The sequence below is a fragment of the Oxyura jamaicensis genome, chromosome Z (assembly GCF_011077185.1).
Source record: "Oxyura jamaicensis isolate SHBP4307 breed ruddy duck chromosome Z, BPBGC_Ojam_1.0, whole genome shotgun sequence".
Lineage (NCBI taxonomy): Eukaryota > Metazoa > Chordata > Aves > Anseriformes > Anatidae > Oxyura > Oxyura jamaicensis.
In genome coordinates this window covers 47466423-47491085 of record NC_048926.1, presented here as the reverse complement: position 1 = coordinate 47491085, position 24663 = coordinate 47466423, and the positions used below count along the sequence as shown (strand labels likewise).

The 24663-nt window shown below is 38.1% G+C and overlaps 1 protein-coding gene across 11 annotated transcripts in view; it reads left to right on the top strand.

Annotated features, from left to right (window-relative positions):
- The first annotated feature begins 3031 nt into the window (after nt 1–3031).
- Nucleotides 3032–24663, top strand: part of SHC3 (SHC adaptor protein 3) — a 69902-nt gene continuing 48270 nt past the window's right edge. Inside the window, exons 1-4 of one of the 11 annotated variants that reach the window (XM_035309354.1) lie at nt 3032–3225; nt 3876–3890; nt 4387–4471; nt 5365–5526. In XM_035309354.1, the coding sequence (XP_035165245.1) occupies nt 5377–5526 (150 nt within the window). In that variant the 5' untranslated portion in view covers nt 3032–3225; nt 3876–3890; nt 4387–4471; nt 5365–5376. Of the gene's footprint in view, nt 3397–3875; nt 3891–4007; nt 4284–4386; nt 4472–4662; nt 5527–24663 lie in introns of those variants that run through there. The other 10 variants (XM_035309352.1, XM_035309349.1, XM_035309348.1 and 7 more) reach the window with 10 other exon arrangements.

Here is a 24663-nt window from a genome sequence, read left to right as displayed (position 1 = left end):
CTGAGGTCTGACTCAAACACACAGTAAGTAAAAAATCAAAGCAATGTGAGTTCAGTCTGCTATTTTTTATTTTTTTATTTCCACCCCTCGTCCCCCACAGGACGCTCTGAAATAGAGGTACACAGTCATAGCTCTTTTTAATGACATTGATGGAAACTTCAGTTCCTTTGGATTTTTCTGTCAGCAATGTGACAAGTCTCCCTTAAAATCAGAGGAGCACATAACTGAGCTCTGTGTGTAGGAATATCAGAGAGAGGTAGGAAGATACAGACCTTGATGTATTAAGTATGTACAAACAGAATAGACAAATCAAAAATCGTGTAGATTTTTTTCCTTATTTAAAATAGTTATGCACCTTGTTAAGAAGTTTAAATCATAACGGTTTTTAGCTTGTCATAACATTATTTTGTTTGTCTGTAACCCTGTTATCTGAAGTTGTCTTACATATATAAAGCCTCATGAGGCCTGAGGAATACATCAGTAAGAGATTTCCAGTAAATATCTTTCTTATGCAAGGAAAGTGGGTATTTTCCCTTCTCAATTAAAAAAAATATAGAAGAGAAATATTCCCACAGGATATTAGAAACCTTTTTATTATCAAAATGCTATCTTTTATGTGAGCAATTGACCAATTGTGATATTGAATATTCTGCAAGATGATTTACTAAAACAGAACATTAACTCTTATGTTTGTCAGATTACAATGAGAGGAACAGCATCCTATATACCAATGATTTAATGCTGTTGTATTAAGTGTTTAGAACTTTCTGTGAAGAGAGAATCATAAGTAGTCCTATTACTACTTTGTAAAAGTCAAAATTCACAGCAACAGCTATATTTAAGGTTATCTGACATTTTCACTGTTTCTTATAACTTAGCTAAACCTAAATCAGTTTGGAATACTTTTCTTCCAAAATCATTTTATTTCTCATGCTTATCTTTTTGAAAATCCATTTGAATCCAAAAGCAATTTTTTCCAGCACTGGGCAGAAATGGAAATGGACTTCCAGCAGTCTAGTATAAATATATACTGTTTACAGTATAGATTTACCATAATGCTGTACAGGATCTAGGCCTGTTTGCTGATTCTGTCGATACAATTAATATTTCTTTATATATGTGCCACTGAAAGTCACCTGCTTTGCATTCAGGAAAGGTACTTAGCAAAGATGGTGCAACACTCTGGTTGTGCTGTCAGCGCTTCCCTCTGTATGGTGATCAAAAAAATCTGTGTCATCAGTGCCTCCTACCTTTGCATTTGTAGCAGTTTAATTACTTTAAACCTCATCCTAACAATGGAAATCCAAATTAAGTTTTTCCAGTTTTTCCTCTTTCCTTTCTCTGATCTTACCCTCTGGTATCTTTTTTTATTATTATTATTTTATTTTTTATCTCCCCTTTCTGGGTAATAAAAATTCCTTTCTTCTGAAAAGGGGGATGTAGAAGACGTAGACGTAGTTAAGATACAGAATGAAAAAAGTCCTCAAGAGCCACTTGAATGGGAAAAAGGAAGCATGGTGACATGGAGCAGTGACTACATTGGGGTGAGATGAGGATCTCACAAGGAAACAGGACTGAAAAAAATGATGGAGAAAAGTTCAAAACAAGAAAGAAAAGTCAGAGATGTCAAAATTATCAATAGTTCCTAAGAAACAGTGTACTTCATCAGAGACAGCGAACACCCCCTCATGATGTATGTATTGTTAGGTTTATGTATTATTTTGCTTTTATCAACACAGAGTTTCCACCTGCCATTTTATTACTGAGTCAACAATGGACTCATTTTTCTGTGGCCATTTATTACTTATAGCGGCAGCGTCTGGCTCACATCCCTGAAAAAAACAAAACAAAACAAACAAAAAAAACCCACCCATTTTTAACTTGGACTCACTTTACTAGCTGGCCTAGCGTGGTTGCAGAGAGATTAGAGGGAAATGATGCATTGAATGTCTTACTGTCGATGGTGCACTGATAATAGTAGTGACAAGCTCAGTGGGTTCAGGCTAGCATGGTATTGTATGCATGCAAACTAGAGAAATGTTGACAGAAATGCCCAAAGACACCTTATGAAGCTCTGGCAGTACAGATGAAGTGCCTAGATCCTAATTTTAATTGCAACTTAAGAGAGTTAACAAGTTTTCCTAATTTCATTATTTCCTTGAGTTGGATTTGAACCTGCTGCCTGAAAGGCAAAATTTTCTACCTTTTCTGGTCCCTAGAATTACAATAGGCCAAATTTCCAAATGTTCACTTCTCCCACTTCAGGGACAGATATTCAAAGGAGACCAGTTCCCAATCAGACACTGAAATGAGAACCAGATTTCAAGCCCTTGGGAATCTGATGGCTACTATTCCTCTGTTCTTCTATAGCATTAAATGTCAGAGAGCTCAACATCCATCAGATGTCTTGGTAGGTTTTCTGTGTCCACTGAGGCAGTGACAGAAATTAGTCCTGCTGCTGATGGTCTGGAAAGCATTTATCCTCTAGCTTTCCCTTTACCTCTCTTTCACTGGCCTGATGATCAAACTACTTTTAAATATTTTAAATATCCACTGTGCTAACAAGGTAAATAAGAATCTGGTGTCGTTTTTCTTTAGAGAAAAAAAGGCTTTTTTTTTTTTTTTTTTTCCTCATCAGAGATTTCTGAATGCAGACCTGTGAAATCTGTGAATCTGCTGGTGCGCAGACAGAGCAATCGAACATCAAACAAAATGTGCACATTCATGTTCCCACCCTGGATGTAAATGAACCGGCTGAATGGGTATGTCGGGGAGAAGCCCAGGTCTGACTCTCCCGTTTTCCTCACCTGCCACCCCTTTAGACACCCCGTGCCTTTCCCTGGGGACACCCTTTCTCCTGTGGGGGCTTTGCAATCCTCCATCTCCCGCTCTGATGCCGGCTTCATTTTCTGGTGTTGCTGCAAAAAAAAAAAGATGCCGCCTGTGCTGGAAATGGGATCTTCCACTATTTAGCAAGCCTTTGCTGAATGAGTCATCAGAGCCGGCTGGTATTGGCTGGGCTGGTGAGCACCCAAGGGATTGCCTGGCAGAGGCTGCGAGGCCTCGCTTCATTCACAGAAATGTGGGGATGCTAGCCAGCCCTTCCATTCACACACACAGCATCTCATTCACATTTTGCAGTTTTGCTAGCCGCTCCTAATGAAGAGAGCCGTTTGGGAGCGATAGGGTTTTCTGGGCAGTAGAGACAAGTAGAAATAAGCCATGGTGTGTACATTTGCTGTTGCTATGCTAGGAGGATGAAGAGAGGAAAGAATGCTGTGGGGATGCTGTGGCAGGTTTGCAGTGTGGTGATGAGAGACTATTCCGCAGATCACTAGAAACCTGCTTTTACACTGACTAGGACATTGCCATTATTCATCACTGCGGGGATAAGAGGTGCTGACTTAATTTACTGTCATAAATATACTAATTAAATACCTGTATTTAAGCTGTTTTGGCATATTTGCACTTTGTATACTGCAGCCTTTAGTTACGAAAGAAGGAAAGAATACCAGAGGATTTTTCCTTTAAAATGTGCTGCAGTTAGTCATTCGTTTAAAAAACAACTTTGCACAGTGAAACTTCTCTGGTATGATTTTTATTTTAATGCAGTGTGTATTGTCCTACATCTAAAAGATATTCTGCAAAGAAGATCAAATTATAGAAAAGAGCCTGTGGTTTGTGATGGGCACTGTATTTCACAATGCTGTATAATTTTTGCATTAAAAAAAAAAAGAAAAAAGAAAAAAGAAAACAAAAAAGAGAGTAATGAAATATCTGTTTTCTTCATATTTTTTTCTAATCCTCATATTAACTGTGTGTGACTGACCTGATGTTTAATAAGAGCTGGTGTGTTTTTTTATTCTTTACTGCAGGACATCTGTTTGCTGGTAAATGGACTTTTGAATATTCTCTTAGTACTTTCCAGTTTTTCAGAATTATAAGAAATATTCCAGTGAATTGAAGATATATTTCACATTTTTCTTCAAGGTGAATATCAGTGGTGAAAGAAAAACATCTCTGACGCTTGTTGTTGGACATCAGAAAAATACTTTTCTTCACACATAGGTACTTTATGTAATCCTACATTAAAATAGAAGGTGGCTGTGGAGTAACAGAGGAGAAGGATTGCTTTCTCTATAAAAAATTGTATGTGACAATTTCCATGAGAAACAGCATTGACACAAAAGCATTTGTAAAATCTGTTATGCTGCTTTTGTGGAAGAAAATGTGTATTTTCTTTAATTCTGTCATCTGCTTTTAAAATACTTGTGTTCTTAAAGGTAATCTGAAAACCAAAATATCTGTGTTTTGCTGGGGGGAGGAAGGGGAATGTATATGTGTGTATTAACCAGATATTTGTTATCTAATTGTGTCTTCTTTTAGATTCACAAATATGTGAGGTGGAAGAATATTTAAGCAGAAGAATAAAGTGTGGTGTTTTACAAAGGCTGTTAATTCCTTTTTAAAGGTAATTGCCTTTGGTATCAAGAGGGATGGTGGGGGGGAGGAATTAAATGTTGGAAGGAAATATCTGTTTGACGAGATAGGAAAAGGAAATTTGAGAATTGATTGGTGCTGGTGTGCTGTAAGTGGGTGGATGGCTTTTTTTTTTTTTCTTTCTTTTTTTTTTTTTTTTTTTTTTTTTCTACAGGAAGTGATTTGCAGTGTTCACTGAGCCTTTTGTTGAAAAGGGTCCTTCTCATTTGTGTGAGTCATGCTTTTGCTGTGAGCGAGTTGGCAGCTCTAAGCAGGACTGGGATCTCTGTCATAGAAAACTGTTACTTCACCCAACCTTAACGTGGAACCATAAGAAATTTCTTAAATATATCTATTTTTTTGTTCTTCCTTATACTCCTTGCTTTTTTACCCCCAAATCTTGTTATCTGTCCGTGTTGCTATGAATCGCCTGCTATGTTAGCACAGGCATCTCCTGCGTTGGCATCAGATTTGCCAGAACATATGCAGGAAACTAGATAGAAGGGCATGCTTCAACGTACCAAGTATAACCGCTTCAGGAATGATTCGGTGACATCAGTTGATGATCTTATTCACAATTTGTCCATGAACAGCAAGGTCTCAGCAGTTGCTACGACTTCAACAGCACCTTCATACCTGGTCTCACCAGAGGTTCTCCGCAAGGACCAAGAAGATGGACCCACCACCCTGTGTACCCTCATCCATAAAGTGTCCCACTTGAAACTCTCTAACACAGGCAGCCTTTTGGGTATCAAAAACCTGTCCTCTGCAGTAAGGGAGCTTGCTGTCTCCAAGTTGCAGGGAAGCTCGAGTGCTTCTAGTTCAGCAGCAGGAGCTTCAGACAACACATGTAACCTTGCCTCTGCTACTTCGTGTTCTCAGCAGGACGTGAGCAAGATGAGTATGGGGAAAAAAACACCGTCAGAGGAAATGCACCCGGGAGGTGAAGACTGGAATCAAAGTAGCAGCTTTGTCAATAAACCCTCTCGAGGATGGCTGCACTCGAGTGAGAAGATCCTGGGACCTGGTGTGACGTACATTGTGAAGGTTGGTCTGATTTCTTCCATTCTCTGTTTTTATCAATGAAAAATTCTCTGCTGGTTTTGATGACAGGCTAGACAGGCTGAAAGGATCTCTATTTGTATGCTCCGTTTTTTGTTTTTTTTTTTTTTTTTCTGTGCATAATGCATGGTATGTAAATGCAGGAAGGCAGGGTTGGAAAGCAGTGCTAATTTCTTATATTAGAGCAAACCTGCAAATAGGCTTTTTTCAGATAATATTCTACAGCCGGGTAAAAATATTGGTTTTAAGCTAAAAGCTGTTTTTCTTACTTTTCTGGTTGTCGTCTCCCCCCTCCCCCCCCCCCCTTCCTTTCCGAATTTAGGTTTTCAGTGTTATCTAGCATACTGTACATATCTTGGATACATAGGCTTCCAATATGTCTGGTGCAATCTACAGTAGGAAAGAAAGACACCTTGATGTATGAAGAACTGTTTATCTTGCATGATATTTCAGTTTCAAAATACCTTTAAGGGCATAAGATATGTTTTTAAACTAAAATTATATTTGAAATCTTGGAACAGTAAGGCACAGAGTGTAATTCTTATCATGTTCCACAAATAGAAATACTGTTATGGGTAGAGCAGGAAAATGCAGCTTTTTTTACATAATGAGAATTCAGCCACCTTAAATGTTATTGCTCTTTTCAGTTCATTGATGTCAAGTGCAGCAAATCATAAGTTCCCAAGGTAATGTTTTTGTATGCGCTGAAAGCATTTTGAAATGACCTATTACAGAGCCTTTAAGAATAAGGTATATAAGTGTTTTTTTTTTTTTTTTTTTTTTTTTTTGTGGTCAGGTAGGATACTAGATACACCTGCCAGCACAGTGTGAAATGAGTGTAAAAACAGTGTTATTGTCCAGAATTCATTCTTCAGTCACCATGCTGTATTTGCTGAGTGGCTTTTGCATATTAAGTGTTAAACTATTTAGTAGCAGGCTATTAATAAGATTACAAGTCTATTTTAATCTTGTTTTGGGTGTAAAAGTCACAGCATGACTTTCTATCAGGATGCTTTAAAACTGAATGACAGCCTTGTCGCTTAACTCTTAACAGTTTTTCTCAGGTCTCATTATCCATAGCAGAGTGCCTATTTAACAGTTAAACTCTAAGAAGCAGTTTTCATTTCTTTCTGTTAGTAGTACATTTTGTAAGTGATGGTAGACTGAGTCAGTTGGCCAACTCAGAGCACCAGTACTCTGAAATAGCACTTTTTGACTATTTTGAATTTTACTGGGACTACGAAAGAAAAGGAAAGACAGTGCTACCTTTCAGAATAAAAACTGCTGCTCTGTTACTGTTCGAGGAGTGTCTAGATAAAAATGTCTCACTGATGCTAGATGTAGTTGTGTGGAGACCCTTTCATTCTTTTGCACTGAAATATTTTAGTTGCCTAAAGAGCACTACATTTTCTCCCATTATCTCAGGAAACTCAGCTGTTTTATTTGTTATTTTGTTAAGTAGACAGACATTCACTGTGAGAATTCACTGCTGCTGTCTATTTTACCTGGAAAAAAATACAGTATTCTTTTTCTAAATTTTTCACTGGTTGAGTTTATGTATGCCAGAGGAAACCAAAATCCTTGACTTGAAAAGAAAATTAAAATTATGTACAAGTCGACTTACATTTAAAATTAAACATGAACCCATATCTAATACTCATACTAGATACTGATACTAGAATAAACATTTTAATTAGTGCAGCTGGTTTCAAATATATGAAAGTGTATTCATACATACCACATGTATTAGAATTTTCAAAACAAATCACTAACACTATACGACTTCTGTTCTTGGTGCTTTTCCTATTTAGAATTTATGAAATTGATTATTTAAAAAAAAAAAATGGAATATTTTTTGTTTTAAAACAGGTGATATTTTAAACTTTGTGTTCTCTGGCATATTATGTCACAAAGATTTTACTAAAGGTTAAAAAGAAATATCAAAATCACTGGTTAATGAATGAATGAAAATAAACCAGCCCTGGTTAGGCCATAATTTGCCTGTTCATTAAGCATCTCAGAATTTTCCTCGGCAACTGCAGCATTCATATAGATAAGAATAGAAGTGCAGTTCCCACATCATTAAACACTGTTAGTTCCCAGGGCTTTTATGCATTCAGACCATCAAATCAATACATAGATAATGTACACTGAAGGGAAACATTCCTTGGATACCTCATGGCTATATTGACTATCTGGGGGACTCGTACCTTATTTAATTAGTACCATATGCCTTGCAGAACATTCCATATGCCATTAGTTAAATGAGACAAAAATTGGATTTGTTGTTAACCAGCAAAGCTTTTCTCATTTTGTGTGCAAATGTGCACTGGATTATATTTTCTCATTAAGTCACATTCAAAACTTGAACATTATCTACGGGACAGGGTAAATTGTCAGTACTGGGCAGATTGATAACTCATATTGGAATCTCTTGAAGTAAGAGAAACAAAGTTCCTACATGCAGTGGATGACAAATCTATGACATTTTTATGACACTCTTTCCATTATTTTCTATTTTCTAAGCCTACAGTGGTCAGCAAAATTAAACCTGCAAAAGTGTAATTTTGCCAGCTGTTTTTTTGGCAGTGCTAATTATTTTTATTATATATATACATATTTTTGCCATTTTTTAAATGGACAGTGTAACTGTAACTTTTAAAAGTGAGTGTAGGGTTATAATAAATAAGAGCTGTGTTCTGATCTGTGGTCACCTGAGGTAGAATTATTTTCAGCCATAAAACTATGGGCACTTTCTGTATTTTCTTTTTCTCCCTGTTCAATTTTTATACATTATTTTAATGGGAAAATTTCTTCACAAATAAATAAATAAATAAGTTGCGTAGCAAATTATACTTTGGTTATAGCCATAACCTGGGACTTAAAGTGATGAAGTACAGATATTTTACTTAACAGTACTGTTGAACAGTTTAACAAATTATGGAATAATGAAAAAAATGAAATGATTTGCAGTGATGGAAGTCATTGAACAGCTTAGTATTTTCTCCACAAAGGGACTGATTACTATAGAGTGATTTTAAATGTTCATGTTGTCAAAAAATCAAGTATGTATAATAAAGAAGTTCGAATTTTTGTAATGTAACAGCAGTTGAATGTCTCAATGGAATCTATTTGTTTCCAATGATAAATGCCTACTGATGAGTTCAATTGGGTAATGGCATAGATGTTCTGAGTTTTGGTGCATTTAATTAAGAGCACAATCGACAATCATGGTAAGAGGCAAATGTACATCTGCCTTTAGGTAACTGATAGTTGGGTTTTGCAGTAAGTGCTGATGAGTTTAAAACACTATTTTTCAGCAGTTCAAAACTAAAAAAGCCAGAGCATTGTATATTTTATATATAGTGTACATAGTATAAATAATGTATAATATAATTTTAAAATCATGTATGCAGTATATCCAAAAGAGCCTTAAAAAGAAGACAGTGTAGAAAAGACTCAGGTAAATCTCATATTAAGTACAGATACAAAGATAATTTATAGGAGAAGAAGGAAACAGGATTTCATCCTAAAGAAGCACGGCAATCCTTGCAAATATCAAAGTAAAAGCAAATTAGGTTATTAAGATTATAGCAAAGTATATAGAGTGTAATTTCTGTAACATTTTAATGCATTCATATATTGGGAGGAGATAACACTGATTTACATCTAATGAGGAAAACAGATATATTTTGTGAAACCATTCAAACACATCACCAAGTGAAGGCTTCCATTCTGTAAACATTTCTGCATGAATTTACAGGAATATTCTGATTGAAATAATTGAGAATACTAGTATATGTGGAAAGTTAAGTATGTGCTTCAGTATGAACTGTATTACTGAGTTACTTGCTCTTATTGCATCCCTTTATGTTGCACTATAGTATTGCCTTCACCATACATGCAGGGCAGCTATGCTTTTAGCAGATCTCTGCAAGTAGACACTGAGTTAACAAAATCACTTTCCTTCTTAGTGGCTAACCCAGACTGCAAAGCATAGCCTTAAATGGAGTTAACATGGTGGAAACTGCAACATATGTGGCCTTCCTGCAGAAGACCTCAGGGCTCTGTGGAAGAACATTTCATCTATTTAATTATTTATTTATTTATTGTTTATTTACTTATTTTTCCATCTGTTTGAACAAGAATTAGTTTGCTGCTCATTTAAAGTAGGAGCAAAATACCAATGCTTTATGTTTTTGTGGTGGTACTCTTTGTCCAGCTGTTTGAAAGGTACCCAGCGTACCTGTAAGAAAAAGAGAAGAGGGTTCTTTGCTTCCTTCATTCTCCTTTAAATAGACATGAAGTCAGACTTACAACCTACTTTTTGTCTTTTTATTCATTTTTAAAAAATAGTAGAATTACAGGAGGACTTGTTAGTTTCCTTTTTGATGTGTAAAAGAAGTGGGTTCTGTGTTTCAGCCTAATGGTCGTAATAGCACTGAACACTGAGCCTTTAATTCAGATTAGGCTGTCCTAGGTACCCAAACAGTTTTAGCCAGAGTTCAAAGACTAATGAGGCTGGGTCATCATTCTGGGTTTTAAAGATGCATGCATGCATTTATTCAGGGGACAGAATAGAAATAGGTGATAAAGACAGCATTGTTTTTAGCACTTAATTCCTGTCAGTATACTATATTGCTTTGCAGTAATATTCCTTCACATTTGCTTTCCTGTTGTTTGGGCTGTAAAAGAATAATATTGATGCTTGTTACTCTGTCCAAAACCCCTTTTTTGAGCTTTCTGCATCTGAGATACCGTGGGTCTGTTGTACAGTGCACTGATATGAAAAAAGAGTTTCTTGCAGAAATTAAATCAGATCCTAAGAGCAGAAATCATACAGTAGAGTCTTTAATTATAATATTATTCTAATTACTGGAATCAGGTATTATTACTGTACATTTGCACACCTTTCAGTGAAAGAACAGCACCTAATGAGTTCAGTGCTGAAGGATCCAATGCTCAATATGAACGGCTGGTCGGCAGTACAGCTAGGGTATTTCCAAAATGCCATGGAAGCTTTGATATAATTTCCGCACCTAGGGTTATTTTGAAAGTGACACAACTGGGGCACTGTTAATGTTGATTTGAATAGTTGAATTCAGAACTACATTTTTTTTAAAAAGCGAAAATGATACAGTTTTAAAATCCACAGATAAATTTTGCAAATTGGTTTAGGAGGCAAAACTGCATTCAGCCAGAATTCTTTGCCTGTTTTTCTCTTAAAAATTGCACTGTTGTTTCTTTACTTGTCCTCAAATAATGGTTATAGTAAAAATATTATGTGTCCAGTGTAAATATCAGCCACAAATACAAAGAAAACATGTGGATAAAACAAAATCTTCAGACAAAACCCATAGCTTTCTTTGCTGCTAATGCCTTTGCTGATAGTGGCAAGACAGCCTTTTGTCTTGGCTACAGGGCACTTAACCCAGCCACACAACCCTTTGAGAAATATTTCCATTAGTAGACCAGCTGTTCTTTTGCTCTAGACTGGCTTTGTTTTGTTGTAGGAAGTTGGAGTGTATGCACAAAATATCAGTATTAAATTTTCTTGGTGTTTGCTATGGGAAAAATGCAGATCTGGCCTGGGACAGTGCAGAGACAGCAGTCCTTCCGGCTGCTGACGCTTGGTCAGTGTGAAGCATGCCATGGAAGAGCAATGAAACAAATTCCATAGTTACAGTGAAACACATGGTTCAATGCTGCTTCCATGCATTTCTGGACAGTTGTGTAGTATTCATATTTCATGCGATTCTGCACACTCACAACAGCCTTCAACGCAGCTTCACTTCTGGCTGAGCCAGGCTGGCCTGGGGCAGAGCCCTTCCTTCTGAGTTGCAGTGGGGACAAGGATGGGGCCCAGTGCAGCCAAGTGCCAGTCGTCGTACATTTTAGAGAGGGATGGGGGCAACTTCATAAGGGTAATCTAGCATGTTTGTATAATAAGTGATAGTTATTCCCCTAGATTTTTTTTCCAAATAAGTTTTTCATAGGGCCAGAAAAGATTTCCACCTCAAAAAGTTGACTCTGGCAATCCAAGTCATGGCTAAAAATATTAAAAACAGATTGAAAAAACTTTTTGAAAGTAGGCAAAAGTGTCAAGCAAGAATGCAAAACAAATAAAAATAAATGAGGTGCAGAGAGACACAAAGAAAATAGTGTGAGGCAAACAGACAAACCTGCTCAGGTTTTTTTCTGTTTTTTTTTTTTTTTCTTTTTTTTTTTTTCTCCACAACACCACTACATGATATTTACTGTTAGAGGGTTTTTTTTTTTTTCTCTCTCTCTCTCTCTCAATCTGTCTCTCTGTCTCTCTTTTTTTTTCTTTTTTTTTTTTTTTTTAAATCTCAGATCAAATCCTGAAATCTGATACAATAATTGACCAAATACCAGAAATAACAAGGACAAGACTGAAATGGAGATACAGTATCTTGGGGACTGCTTGGCACCATTTGTGTCCTGGATTTGCTGTTGTACTAATAAGCCTTTATTCCCATGTTTTGCTCTTCTTACCACGGAAATGATACAAGGGAGGGCATGTCTCACTGGAAACCAGCATCCTGAGTGGCATTTGACACTGTATGACTCTGATGAAGCAATAGTCAAAAACAGAGCTCTCACTTTGCTTATAGACAAGCTTCACCAGTTAGCCACAGGGTGTTTTAAAAGTACCCTTAACTCCTGTAGAAATTAAGTATTTCCGAAATGACACTGTCTCCACCCAATGCATGGGCCAGTCTTTATTTCCAGGTGTTGAGCACTGGTGCTGCAGTTTCACTCATTTTGGTCTGCTTCTCTGCTGAAGTGTGAGCAGGAATGGAGAGAAGAGAACAGGTGGGCAAGCTGAGGCTGCCCTACAAACATGGTAAAAAAAAGTACTGTCCAGATGTGAAGAAAAAGCTGGCTAGAGGCAGCAGCTAGGAAGCAGCAGAAGCCCAGCCTGCTCCTCCTCATGTTCCTCTTACCCTAACCGTGTTGGGGCAGGACAAAAACCCTCAGGATTAATGAGCTTGACAAGGGCTGGATTTGAAACCTCGCTGCTCTGCTGGCAGCACAGCAATAAGTTTTGCTCATGTTAGAGACTTTGTCTGGTATATTTTGTTGGCTTGATATTAGCAATATTTATGATTTTTTAAATTATTTTTATTTTTTAGCTCAGTGTTCTTAAATTCAGTGCAGGTTGTTCAGTAGTAGGTAGAGTTTGGTATGTGATAGACATCTGCAGAACTAGAACCGATGCTCAGCCTGTAGAGGGTGGTGCAGCAGACTTTTCAAGTTGAAACAGGGTTGACACTACTTAATTTTTTTTTTTTTAAGAATGAGGTATTTATTACCCCTGGATTTGACATCGTTTGTAGCCATTCCTTTGTCGCAGCAATAGTTATTGGATAAATAGCAGGTCCATGCCAGATGAGAAAACTCAAAATACCGATTGTTGAAGATGTATCTTTCTGTCATTTTGGACCTTGTGTAGCCAAATTTTATAGTAAAAAAAAAATAACCAGAGACCACTAAGTAAATAGAACCATTACCTCTCTTGAAGGATGTGCAGTTCTGCCAAAGAGCCCAAAGAGGAGCTGATCCATGGGGAAGGAGCTGGGTGCTAGGGGTGCCCTGCCTGAGCTGACTTTGGCCTCAGGGCCCCTGGCAAGGGTTGTGGGGAGGGATGCTGGCAAGGCTGGTGGGCCTTCAGTACCTTACAGGAGTCCTCATGGACACCTAGCCTTCCAGGGCTCTTCAGGGCCTCCCTGCTGCATTAACAGGCTCTAGAGATTTGTCGTGCCTTAAGTCTGGCCCGTGATGCCTCTAACCTGACCTCTGTTCTGCACATTGGAAGTCATACGTAGGGTGCTCTTAATGCAAACACAACTATTGAGTACATTTTCTTAAGTGCAAGAAAGTTGAAGATTGGTAAAGATTCAGGTATTAAAAAGTATTTTAATTGCTAGACTCCTGTGATGAAAAATGGGGGTACCTGTACCATTGATATATGAAAAGACTCTCTCTCCCTCCCTGTGTATTTTGGGTTGTCTTTTTTAATACTGACCCTGTCCTTCCAAAATCACACATTCAAATGTACAATTTTGAAAACATCAGTATAGCTTTTCAGAAACTTACCTCAGGTTTAGACTCAGCTTAGTGGAAAAGCACCTGTTACATCTTCCACCTCTGTCTCTGTGCTTTAATAGTACTCCTCATCAAGCAGTCCTACTTAATTTCTAAGGTAATGTAAGTTCTTTATTAAAGGGATATATCTACAGTCTCTATATTTATGGTTCTGAATATCTAATTAAGATGTTCAGCTATTGAAGCATAATGTTTTGGCTGCAGAAGCTTTTGCATGTTTGTGTTAGAGGAAATCTGATGCAGAACATAAGCTGCTACAGCTAATCTTCATGGTTCTTTAAAAGGAAATATATCTTAGTGGTTATTCAAGGTAGCAAGCAAAACAGTCTGGAAAGTCTTCACTCAATTAAAGTATGCATCTGTGCAAATGAGACATTTAATTTGTGATATTGTACTGCATATTGCAAGAGTTCACTTTGATTAGTATCACATTGCTGTAATTGCATTCACCTTGCGTTATATTCCTTAAAAATTTAACCTGAAATTATAGAATTAATGTTTTCCACATGCAGCCTATTTTTAACTAAAACTTTTGGCACATCCAAAAAACAGAGGCGGAATGCAGAACATGCTTGTATACAAAATGATAGTATAAGTGGTTGTCCAATGTGTGCACTACTGATTCTAGCATTTCTGATTCTTTTTTTTTTATGCAAAAACATGCATTTAGAAGATAATAACAAAAGAAATATTACATGTGCAAAACTACTGATACATTTTTTTTTTTATTATTATTGTGAAAGCCCAATCCATTTGGCATCTGCAGTGTATGAATATTTTTCAGCTAGGTGTAGGCAATCTTCTTTCATCCTCACACCAGTAAGAAGTAAGAAAAAGGTCTTTTCTTTGAAGATGTGTTGTTTTCAACCCCATTTGAGATGGAGATTAGAAAATTGTCAGAAGCAAAATTTGCTTCCCAGCAGTATCTTTCCCCTTACTAGCAAGAAATGAGACCTTAGAGTTGACTTAAGAAATTGCTTTTCAAGATAAGATAAAATATATTCTTCTTTCCCTAGCTGAATCCTTGGCCCTTTTTTTTTTTTTTTTTTTTTTTTTTTTTTTTTTTTTTTGGTTCTGAACCATTATCCAATGATTTGATTTTGAGATGCTGCCAGAAGGCTTTCATGGGGGGAAAAATGTAAAACCAATATTAATATCTTGTGAAAATTATAGAAGTATCCCAACAGGAATGGATACTTCTTTTGATACATTTTTGTTTGTTAGTTTTGTTTTTACCTTAATGGTAAAATGTCCCGCATTCTCATGTTTTGTGAAGCTCTCTACAACTACTCCTGTCTACAACTCTGATGCAGAAAAAGTAGAAAAATTCCCATTTATTCTAGTAAAACCAAGTGAAAATACATTTTAGCAACAGAAGGAAACTATACTTAGAAGTCTGGAGAAAATATTGTACAATGTTCCACAGCTTTTCTTCAGATTTCCCCTTTTCCTAGCAACTGTTAATATTTAGTCATGTAAAATCTTAGTAATACTTCAGAATTACATTAACAGATGTAGAAATTATTGCTTGATATTGTTCTACCTTCTATCCTTCTGTCCTCATATTGGTAGCACGTTTTCTTTGGCAAATGCTACACTCTTTCTGGGCATCATTCTCAAAAATATTTGGAGGCATTCAAAACATGTTCATATTTTCTTTAAGGACTCGGTTTATAAGAATCCCTAGCTACTAAAGAAAGACTTTAAAGATTTTCTGATCTCTGTGGGGAAAAGAAAGGAGAACACATTTCCATTTTTTTCTGTGTTGGCAAATCCCGATATCTTCTTATATATAAATATTTAAGTCCTTATATTAATAGATATATAGAGCTCATATTTTTAATTTACAACTGTCCACAAAATATTATTATACTTACATTTATTTGTATGCTCCTTTTCAGAAATAGCATTTTTTTAATCATTCTTTATAAGTATCCCTGAAAAGAGTGGCACCGCGTATTTTGGCATACTTGCAGTCAATATAATGAACTTCATGGTGTCTATATAAATATAATTAAAAACATCCATGTGCTTATTTTGTATATATAAAATAAAAAAAAAATATGATTTTTTGACATGTTAAGGTGTATTGATTCTTTATAATTTGAGCAAAATCACATGATACATACATAAAAATAGTTGCCTTCCTTTGTTTAGAAGCTGATATTTCTACTAGCAGCTTGTCAGACTTAAGGAGAATTTAGCCAAAAAATTTGCAGTCTTTCTGTATTAGTTAGTGAATGTAAGACACTTTGTTCTATCATCGATCTTAGGATCCCTCTGGAAGTCCATGTCCCTTCACTTATGTTATTGAAAGCCTTCATGAAAATCTTCAGGAAATTCTCTTTAAAAGGATTTATATGATTAAAGCTAGGCATCTAGCAAATATGCAGTGACTCACAGTCATGCAGTGAAAATTTTAAAACGTGACCTTTCTTTTTATTATTTTGCACTTTGCATGATAAACAAACACTGTTACTGTTTGGTGCAGTGAATCAAAGTATATCAAGGCACAGATATACAGAGAGAGCCTCATTTTCCTGCAGTCTCTTAGGAAAGTGCTTTATAACTCTACTATGATAATTAAATCAAGAGCTTATGAAGATTACTTTTTTTTTTTTTCAAAAGAGTTTAATAGTATAATTTTAGCAGCATTACTGATACTGAAAATCCAAGCTTTCAGCTCGAAGAACAAAACAGAGAAGCAGTATATTGTAAATTTCACAAATTGTCAAAATATCATTGATTTATACTAAAAATAATATTTTAATTAAAAAAAAATAAAGTACGTAAGTCATACAAATAATTTCTAGGAGGTATAGATCTCACGCAAAATACATGTGTTTGTCTCCTAAATCCTTTTATTGCAGCTGTGCAAAAGAATCTTATGTTCAAATCATAGAATCATAGAATGGTTGGGGTTGGAAGGGACCTTAAGGACCATCTAGTTCCAACCTCCCTGCCATGGGGGACACCTCCCACTAAACCAGGTTGCTCAAGCCTTCAACACTTCCAGGTATGTGACATCCACAACTTCTCTGGGCAACCTGCTCCAGTGCCTCACCACCCTCTGAGTGAATAATTTCTTCCTAATGTCTAATCTAAACCTAACCTCTTTTAGTTTAAAGCCATTACCCCTTGTCCTAGCACTACACTCCCTTGTGAAAAGTTCCTCTTCAGATTTCTTGCAGGCCCCCATTAAGTACTGGATGGCTGCTATAAATTCTCTCTGGAGCCTTCTCTTCTCCAGGCTGAACAACCCCAACTCCCTCAGCCTATCTTTAAAAGGGAGGTGCTCCAGTCCTCTGATCAACTTTGTGGCCCTTCTCTGGTCTTACTCCGACAGGTCCATGTCCTTCTTGCGCTGGAGGCTCCAGAGCTGAACACAGCACTCCAGGTGGGGTCTCACAAGAGCAGAGCAGGGGGGGAGAACCACATCTCTCACCCTTCTGGCCATGCTGGGTTTGATGCAGCCCAGGATATGGTTGGCTTTCCAGGCTGCAAGTGCACATTGCTGGCTCATGTATAGCTTCTCACCAACCAACACCTCCAGGTCCTTCTCCTCAGCACCAATCCAATCTCCTCAGCTCTCAATCCATTCTCCACCCAGCCTATGTTTGTGCTTGGGATAGCCTCAATCCAGGTGCAGCACCTTGCACTTGTCCTTGTTGAATTACATGGTATTCTCATGGCACTACTTCTTGATCCTGTCAAGGTCCCTCTCAACGGTGTCCTGTCCCTCCAATGTGTCAACTGCAGCATTCAGTTTGGTGTCATCTGAAAACTTGCTGAGGGTGTACTTGATCCCACTGTCCATATCACTGACAGAGGTGTTAAACAGTTTTCATCCCTGTACCAGCCCCTGAGGAACACCATTTGTCACTGGTCTCCACTTGGTCATCAAGGCATGGACTGCAACTTTTTAAGTATGACCCCCTAGCCAATTCCTTACCCACTGTGTGGTTCATCCATAAAAAAACACATCTCTTCAATTTAGAGACAAGGATGTCACTGAAGACAGTGACACATGGTTTGCACAAGTCCAGGTAGATGACATCAGTTTCCCTTCCTTTATCCAACAATGCTGTAACCCTGTTGTACAAGGCCACCAGATTTGTCAGGCACGATCTGCCTTTAGTGAAGGCATGTTGGCCATCCCCAGTCACCTACTTATTTTCCATGTGCATTAACATAATTTCCAGGAGGATCTGCTCCATGATGTTGCTGGGCACAGAGGCAAGACTGACTGGCCTGTAGTTCCCTGGGTCTCCCTTTTTTGCCCTTTTTTTTTTTTTTTTGGAAATGGGGGTTATGTTTCCCCTCTTTCAGTCTGTGGTTACTTCACTGGACTGCAACAACTTCTCACATATGATGGAAAGATGATTACATCTGCCAGTTGCTTCTGAACCCACAGATGCATTTCATCAGGTCCCAAGGACTTCCTCTTCTCTTATAGTGGGTGGTTACTCATTCTGCCACTCCCTGCCTTTGTCTTCTGTGACTTGGGCTACATGTCTTGACTACTTGCCAGTGAAGACTGAGGCAAAAAAGTCACTGACTACCTCAACATTCTCCTTATCCCTGGTAAACTGGTCTCCGATGTCCCACAGTTTCTCTTGTCTTCCTTTTATCAGTGATGTACTTGTAGAAATATTTCTTGTAGCCCTTGATGTCCCTGGACAAAATTAATTATAATAGGACTTTAGCTTTCCTGACTGATCCCAGGCTGCTTGGACAAATTTTCTATATTTCTTCCAGGTTACCTGTCCTTGCTTGCACCATCTATAATATTCCTTTTTTTGTTTGTTTGTTTGGATTTGTCCAGAAGCTCCTTGTTTGTCAATGCAAGCCTCCTGTCATTATGCCCAACTTCTTCTTTGTTGGCATGCACTGTTCTTGAGCTTGGGAATGTAAGCTTTGAATATTAACAAGCTTTGTTGGGCCCCTCTTCCCTCCAGAGCTTTTTCTCATGGTACTCTACCAAGCAGATGTCTGAAGTAGCCAAAGTCTGCTCTCCCAAAGTCCAGGGTAGAGGGCTTACTGCCCTCAGGATCTTAAACTGCACCATTTCATGGTCACTGCAGCTAAGGCTTCCCTTGAGCTTCACATTCCCCACTAGCCCCTTCTTGGTGAGAACGAGGTCCAGAATAGTACCTCTCTTTATTGGCTATTCTACTACTTGGAGAAGGAAATTATGAATGAATTCCAGGAATCTGGGTGTGGCACCACTCCTGTAACAATCTGATGATTTTCCAGATTCAACTGGCCCTTTCAGATTCCTTCCCTTTGACTGGGAGGACTGATGAAAACACTACCTCCATTCCAGAGACTCTTAAACACTATTCCCAGGGTGCTGCAGTCCTTCTGGGTACTCTTGGACTGCTCCTGGCTGCATCACTGGTGCCCACGTGCAACAACTGCAATGGATAAGAGTTAACAGGCTTTATGTGGGGCTTGGTAGTCTCGTGGTGACATCCCTTATACAAGCCATTGGTAAGCAACACGCCTCTCTGGATAGTGTGTCAGATCAGCAGATGGGTGCCTCTGTACCTCTCAGAAAAGAGTTGCCTACTACTACCACACATTGCCTTTTCTTGGTTGTGCGTATTGTGCTGGCTTAGCCAGCTCCAGCATCTCTCTTGATGTTATGGGTGTCTCCACTTCACCTTGCAGAGGGTTGAAGTGGTTCTGCAATGGTACCTTAGACTTTGGGGAAAGACTCTTCCTCTTGCTGCTCCTTGCCATTGCAAGCTTCCATTCTCTCTGTGATATTGGCATCACTCCCTTCTGTGTGTGCTGGTGGAGTTTTTGGCTGTGGGTTGTGGGCATATCGAAGACTGCACTTGTAACCAGCTATCACACTCCTCGTCAGCCTCCCTAATGCCACACAGCCTTCTCACTGCTTTCTGTAGCTCAGCAGGAAGTAGTGCAGGAAGTCCTCTACCTGGGCACACCTTTTGCAGGAAGGTCTGCCACCAGTCCCTGCCCCAGGAGAAAGGTCTAGGCACTTCCATCAGTCAGAATTCTGCACTGCAGCCGCTCCCTTCAACATCTCCATCTGGGTGGAGGCATTGGCCACTGCTGGTGTAGATGGTGCAAGGCCCCCAGAGGAAGCTGCAGCTTTTACTCTCAGAAAAGTACCCACTATTCTGCCTTGAGGGTCAGGTAGGAAGAGTGCCTTTGACAAGTGCAGATAATCACAGAATGGTACCCAGTTGCTGTGTACACGGAGTCTCCCACTTGGCCTTCAAGAATTGGGGACCTCCCCTTGTTCCTGCCCATGCGATCTGCCTCCCACAACCTGGCTGACATGCTCCTAAGGCTGCCTTTTATACATCTGAGGGCTGATCAACACTACTCCTGGCCTGGCCCAAGCCTCATCAGCCACTCTCATGGGAGATGCTGGTTCCTGGCAGGTCTCTGCACTCCCCTGGTGTTTCCCCGGTGCGGGACACAACCCTGTGCACTACAATCCCCTGCTCCATTGCAGAACATGCCTACACCGGAGCTCAGACCCTTTATAGGATAAGACAGTTTGTTCAAAGAATAGGCTAACCTTCACCAGTCAAGAACTGTTAAAAAGTCTGCATATAAAGGGATATTTATAGTATTTTAACACTACTGAAGCCAGTTATTTTACAAGACAAAATAGGAAAGAAGTAGGTGTTGGTCAAAATTAGAGATATTATTGGGAATGCTTTGTTTTCCTCTTGCTCTTTGTTGAAGCAGGGAACTACCCATTTTTGGGAGAAATGAAAACCTATTGACAGCCCTATCCATCATTGTTTGTACTAGTTCAGAAGCCCTGTTGGTTTACTTGTCTCATGGAGCAATTTGTGATGATAAATTTACAGCTGAAGAGTCAAGGCTTATTTGTAGTTGAACCCTGAAGAAGACGTGTTTTTAGATTTTCCGTTCCATTTCCATCCAATCAATTCTTACTTAGAGTTTTCTGTCTGGATTAGAACACTCATTCTTTAATGAGAAAAAAACCCTTTGGGGGACATATTGGTTCACTGTAAAGCTCTATACATGATTATGTACTGGTATAAAAATTACCAACTGCAAAAGTATGAAAGCACAGAAGACTGCTTCTCTGTTTTTCAGAGTAGCATATGTTTATGACACATTTTTAGTGTTAGATTCTGACAATGTCTAAATATAGGGCCTTTTCCTCATTCAGAATAAGGCTGCCAATGTTTCTTTCCTACAGCATTGCTGAGCCCTGGAGCAGGTGCACCATTATGCAGACACTGGGGAAGCACAGGGCAGTGAAGCAGAGCATTTCCCTTTGGCGTATGCTGATGGAGCAGAGGCACTAGGCACCCTCAAAGGCAGTCCTGAAGATGTGCCTTGTTCTGGGTGAAGGGAAGGACATGAGGCTGTGTTGGGGTTGGAAGGATATACTGCTCTCTCCTCAGGGACATGTGGACAGGGACCCTCTCAGCCCTCTCTAGCTCCAGGCATGTCTCAATACAACACTGTGGCTCTGGTGCAGTCCCTGCACTGTAGGAGATAATTGCTGGAGAGGATTAGTTTGGGTATTCAGAAAGTGTGTATGTAGGAGTAATCTCTGAAAAATGTTTCTCTGAAAAATCTTTATGTAGTCAAGAGTACATTTTTTACACAGAAGATTGATGAAATTTCAAAGACTGCACTGTAAAAATATTTTATGTTACTTTATAACATGCATGTGCAGGATAACACTCATGTTAGGTAAGATTTTGATATAATTTTACTTGATAGCTAAGTAGAACATTTAAAGGGAGATATTTTTATCCCAAACTACCAGAGAAACTGAAATCTCTAACAGCTGACTTGAAGCTCCCTGACTGCTGCTCATATAAATTTATTTCTCTCTGAATATCCACTCTTCCTTCTGCCCACAGCTTTTTCTAATATTGTAACTCACCCTACATTAGAAATGTCACAGAGCTAATCTTCTATTCCATCCTTCTGCTTAAAATATCTAGGTACTCTGACATAACTCTGAATGGCTGTTTGTATGCTGAGCCCTTATTCTCATTGTGCTGCTATCTGCTCAGGAGATGGTAGCCCATGTCTGCCAAAGGCAGCCCCTTTTCCACAGTCAGCGCTTTGCCTAATCAGCAGAAAAAAAAAGGGTGTCCTGCAGATGTCCACGGTGCCAGAACTCTGGTATAGTGGTGGCAGGACAACACACACCCATTCTTTGCTTACAAGCAGGAGATGGTTTACCTGCGGTTTGGCAAACACCCTCTTAAAATGTGCTGAGTATAAAAATAAGTAAGTAAGTAAGTAAATAAATAAATAAATAAAAGGGGAGAAAAAAAAATTGCCCATTTAGAGTGCAGGTCTTTAGAAAATGCTAACTTTTTTGGTGATATGGAGAAAAACCTCCCTAAACTTCTTTGTGTGTTTTGTTCTGATTTGGTTTCAGAGCAGGTCCAAAACTCCAGTGCAATAGCTGACCCTTGAGTCTAGCAAGAATTAATGAGTTCCCACAGTGATCTAGGTTCCAGATGAGTGTCTAAGCCTCTAGTATCATGTGTATGAAGTCCCTTTATATATACTCCTTTTCAGCATAAATGCGCTAACTCTATATTTAAAAGTTTTCAAGTGTAAATTCAGCCTTGGGAGCATCCCACAGTGTTCAGTACTCATAACTGATCATGATATCAGCTCATATGTTAACTCTTGTCTACTGTAGTGATGAAGCATGTATGGCACGGCTTCAGCCTGTGCTGTATAGAGATTTCTTCCCAATACCCATACTTCTAAAGTGGTCCTTTTATTCAATGTGAATTCAAGACCTACTTAACCTAACTAAATGAACCTTTTACCTGCTTTAGATGGGTCTGAAAGTCTTTCTGCTAACTGGCAAGAGGATTTAGGCTTTTTAAGCTGCTGTGTAAGCACATCATATTTTATATCATTATATAAGAAAAAAATATATTATCTAAATATACATAAGAACTGCAAATACCTGTCAGCATTAGCTGTGGTTACAGACTGAACATATAGCAAATGACTGCAGTTAAAAGTAACTGTTCTTATGAGGAAGCTCCTGAAGAACTTTGTTGGTTTTGTGGACTTGCAATGCATTCTCACTGCTACATAGCACACTCTCCATCATTCTTTCTTTTAATTTTGTGTTCCTAATAAGAGACCAGGTGGTTTGGAGTTCACAGATATTGTAAGTGAAGAAGGGAGGGAGACCAGTTTTCTATGCCTGAGCCATTTTTTATGATCGGGATGAAGAACCAATGTTTCATATTAAAAAGAGAACACCCACAGCTATTTGGATGCAGAGCAGTGCCTCCAGATCTTTGTGTCTCCCACAGAAATCCAATGCACTAGCCTCATGCAGGGATGTGAACACTGTGTCACATGCACAAAATATGCCCAACTATTGGCATTGAAAGCTTTATGTCCTCCTTATACAGACAGCCTGAGTAAGGATAGATTTGTCTGCAAGAATGTTGAGCAGTTAATTTTCCTCCTGCAGATGTGGAAGGAAATGTCCTCCTGCTGTGTGCCATTTTGCTATGGGTAACTGAACGGGTAATTACATATTTCAAATTCCAGGTAGAACTCTGTATCCAATTTGCATTAAAAAATAGCAAGGACTCTATTGCTACAATATTAGTAGACCCAGGTGACTTCAGACAATGACTTCTTACTGCCTTTGTTAGTGGATGGGTAATATGTGGTACCCAGAAGACAGGACAATCAGGGGACTATTTTATAGATTTTACTAAGGATTTTATTATTGCCAGATGTCCATGAAGTATTTCAGAAAACTATTGTTTTCCCACTTTTTTTTTTTTAAATAAAAGTTCAGTGTTTTAATGAAGTTACAATGCTTCTATGCTTCTAAGATTCCACTGTCTTCACAAAATTAATAGATTTACTGCTACTATGTAGAAGTATTATGTATATATGTATTATGTAGCTTCTCAATGTACATGCAACTAAGGTACAATCTCCTTATGAAATGGAGAAGCAAATATATTTTTTATGATAAGCTATCTTTTTTTGTTTGTTTGTTTTGGTGCTGATTAACTGAGTAAGTAATTTGTGGTGGATGTCTCACTCAAACCATTAAGATATTTGAGACAATAAATGTTAAGTTAAAGCAAACTTTAAAAGATTATGAAATATTTTGGCACTTTTTAAAGTTTTCTTTTACTTAGTTTATTTTATTAATGGGAACACCTGATTGTAGTTCCTTTTTCTTTTTCATTCTTTTTTTTTTTTTTAATTATTATTATTTTTCTTCACATAAGTGGTTTAGTAAGTGGGCACTGCAAATTCTGTTAAGCTTGGAGAGTGGTATAATGTGATATTACAAGGGTTCTGGTTAATTCTTCCTCATTCATTTGTCAGAGAGAAAAAATGATTTTGTAAGATACTTGTAGTCAAACCTGCACTCTCTGGCTTGGATTTGGGTTGCTTTTGTTTTGTTTTGGTTTTCTCTTTTTCATTCATCAATATAGATATTAACAGTATGGATATCTGATTGGGTTCTAAGTTACATGTAGACAAGTTCATTATATTGAAAACAAGTATTGACCTGTTACTATTTTTGTATGATACCCTGCTTGTTAGGGTGTATCTAGACATGAATTTGATGCTTAGGGTAGACAGCAAGCTCACAAAGAAGTTGTATTGTGGAACATTATGGAACTCTTAGTGCTCTTTACCCAACCCCTTAGGCTGTTAATGACAACACCAGAAATTAGGATGAACTGCCATTTCATTGCAGAAATAAATGCTTGTTGTGATAGAAAAAAATAATTTGAACTTGAAATAAAAGCTCTTGTTTTGAAATAAGGGAGTCCTTGAGTGGACTTAACTAACAATAGTCAATTAATATTAACTGGCAATTTATTTTTCTGGACTAGCTCTTTGCCTAACAAGAATAAATGGAAGGAAGGAAAGAGGGAAGGAGGGAAGGAATGAAGGAAAGAGGGAAGGAGGGAAGGAAGGAAGGAAGGTTGGACGGGATCT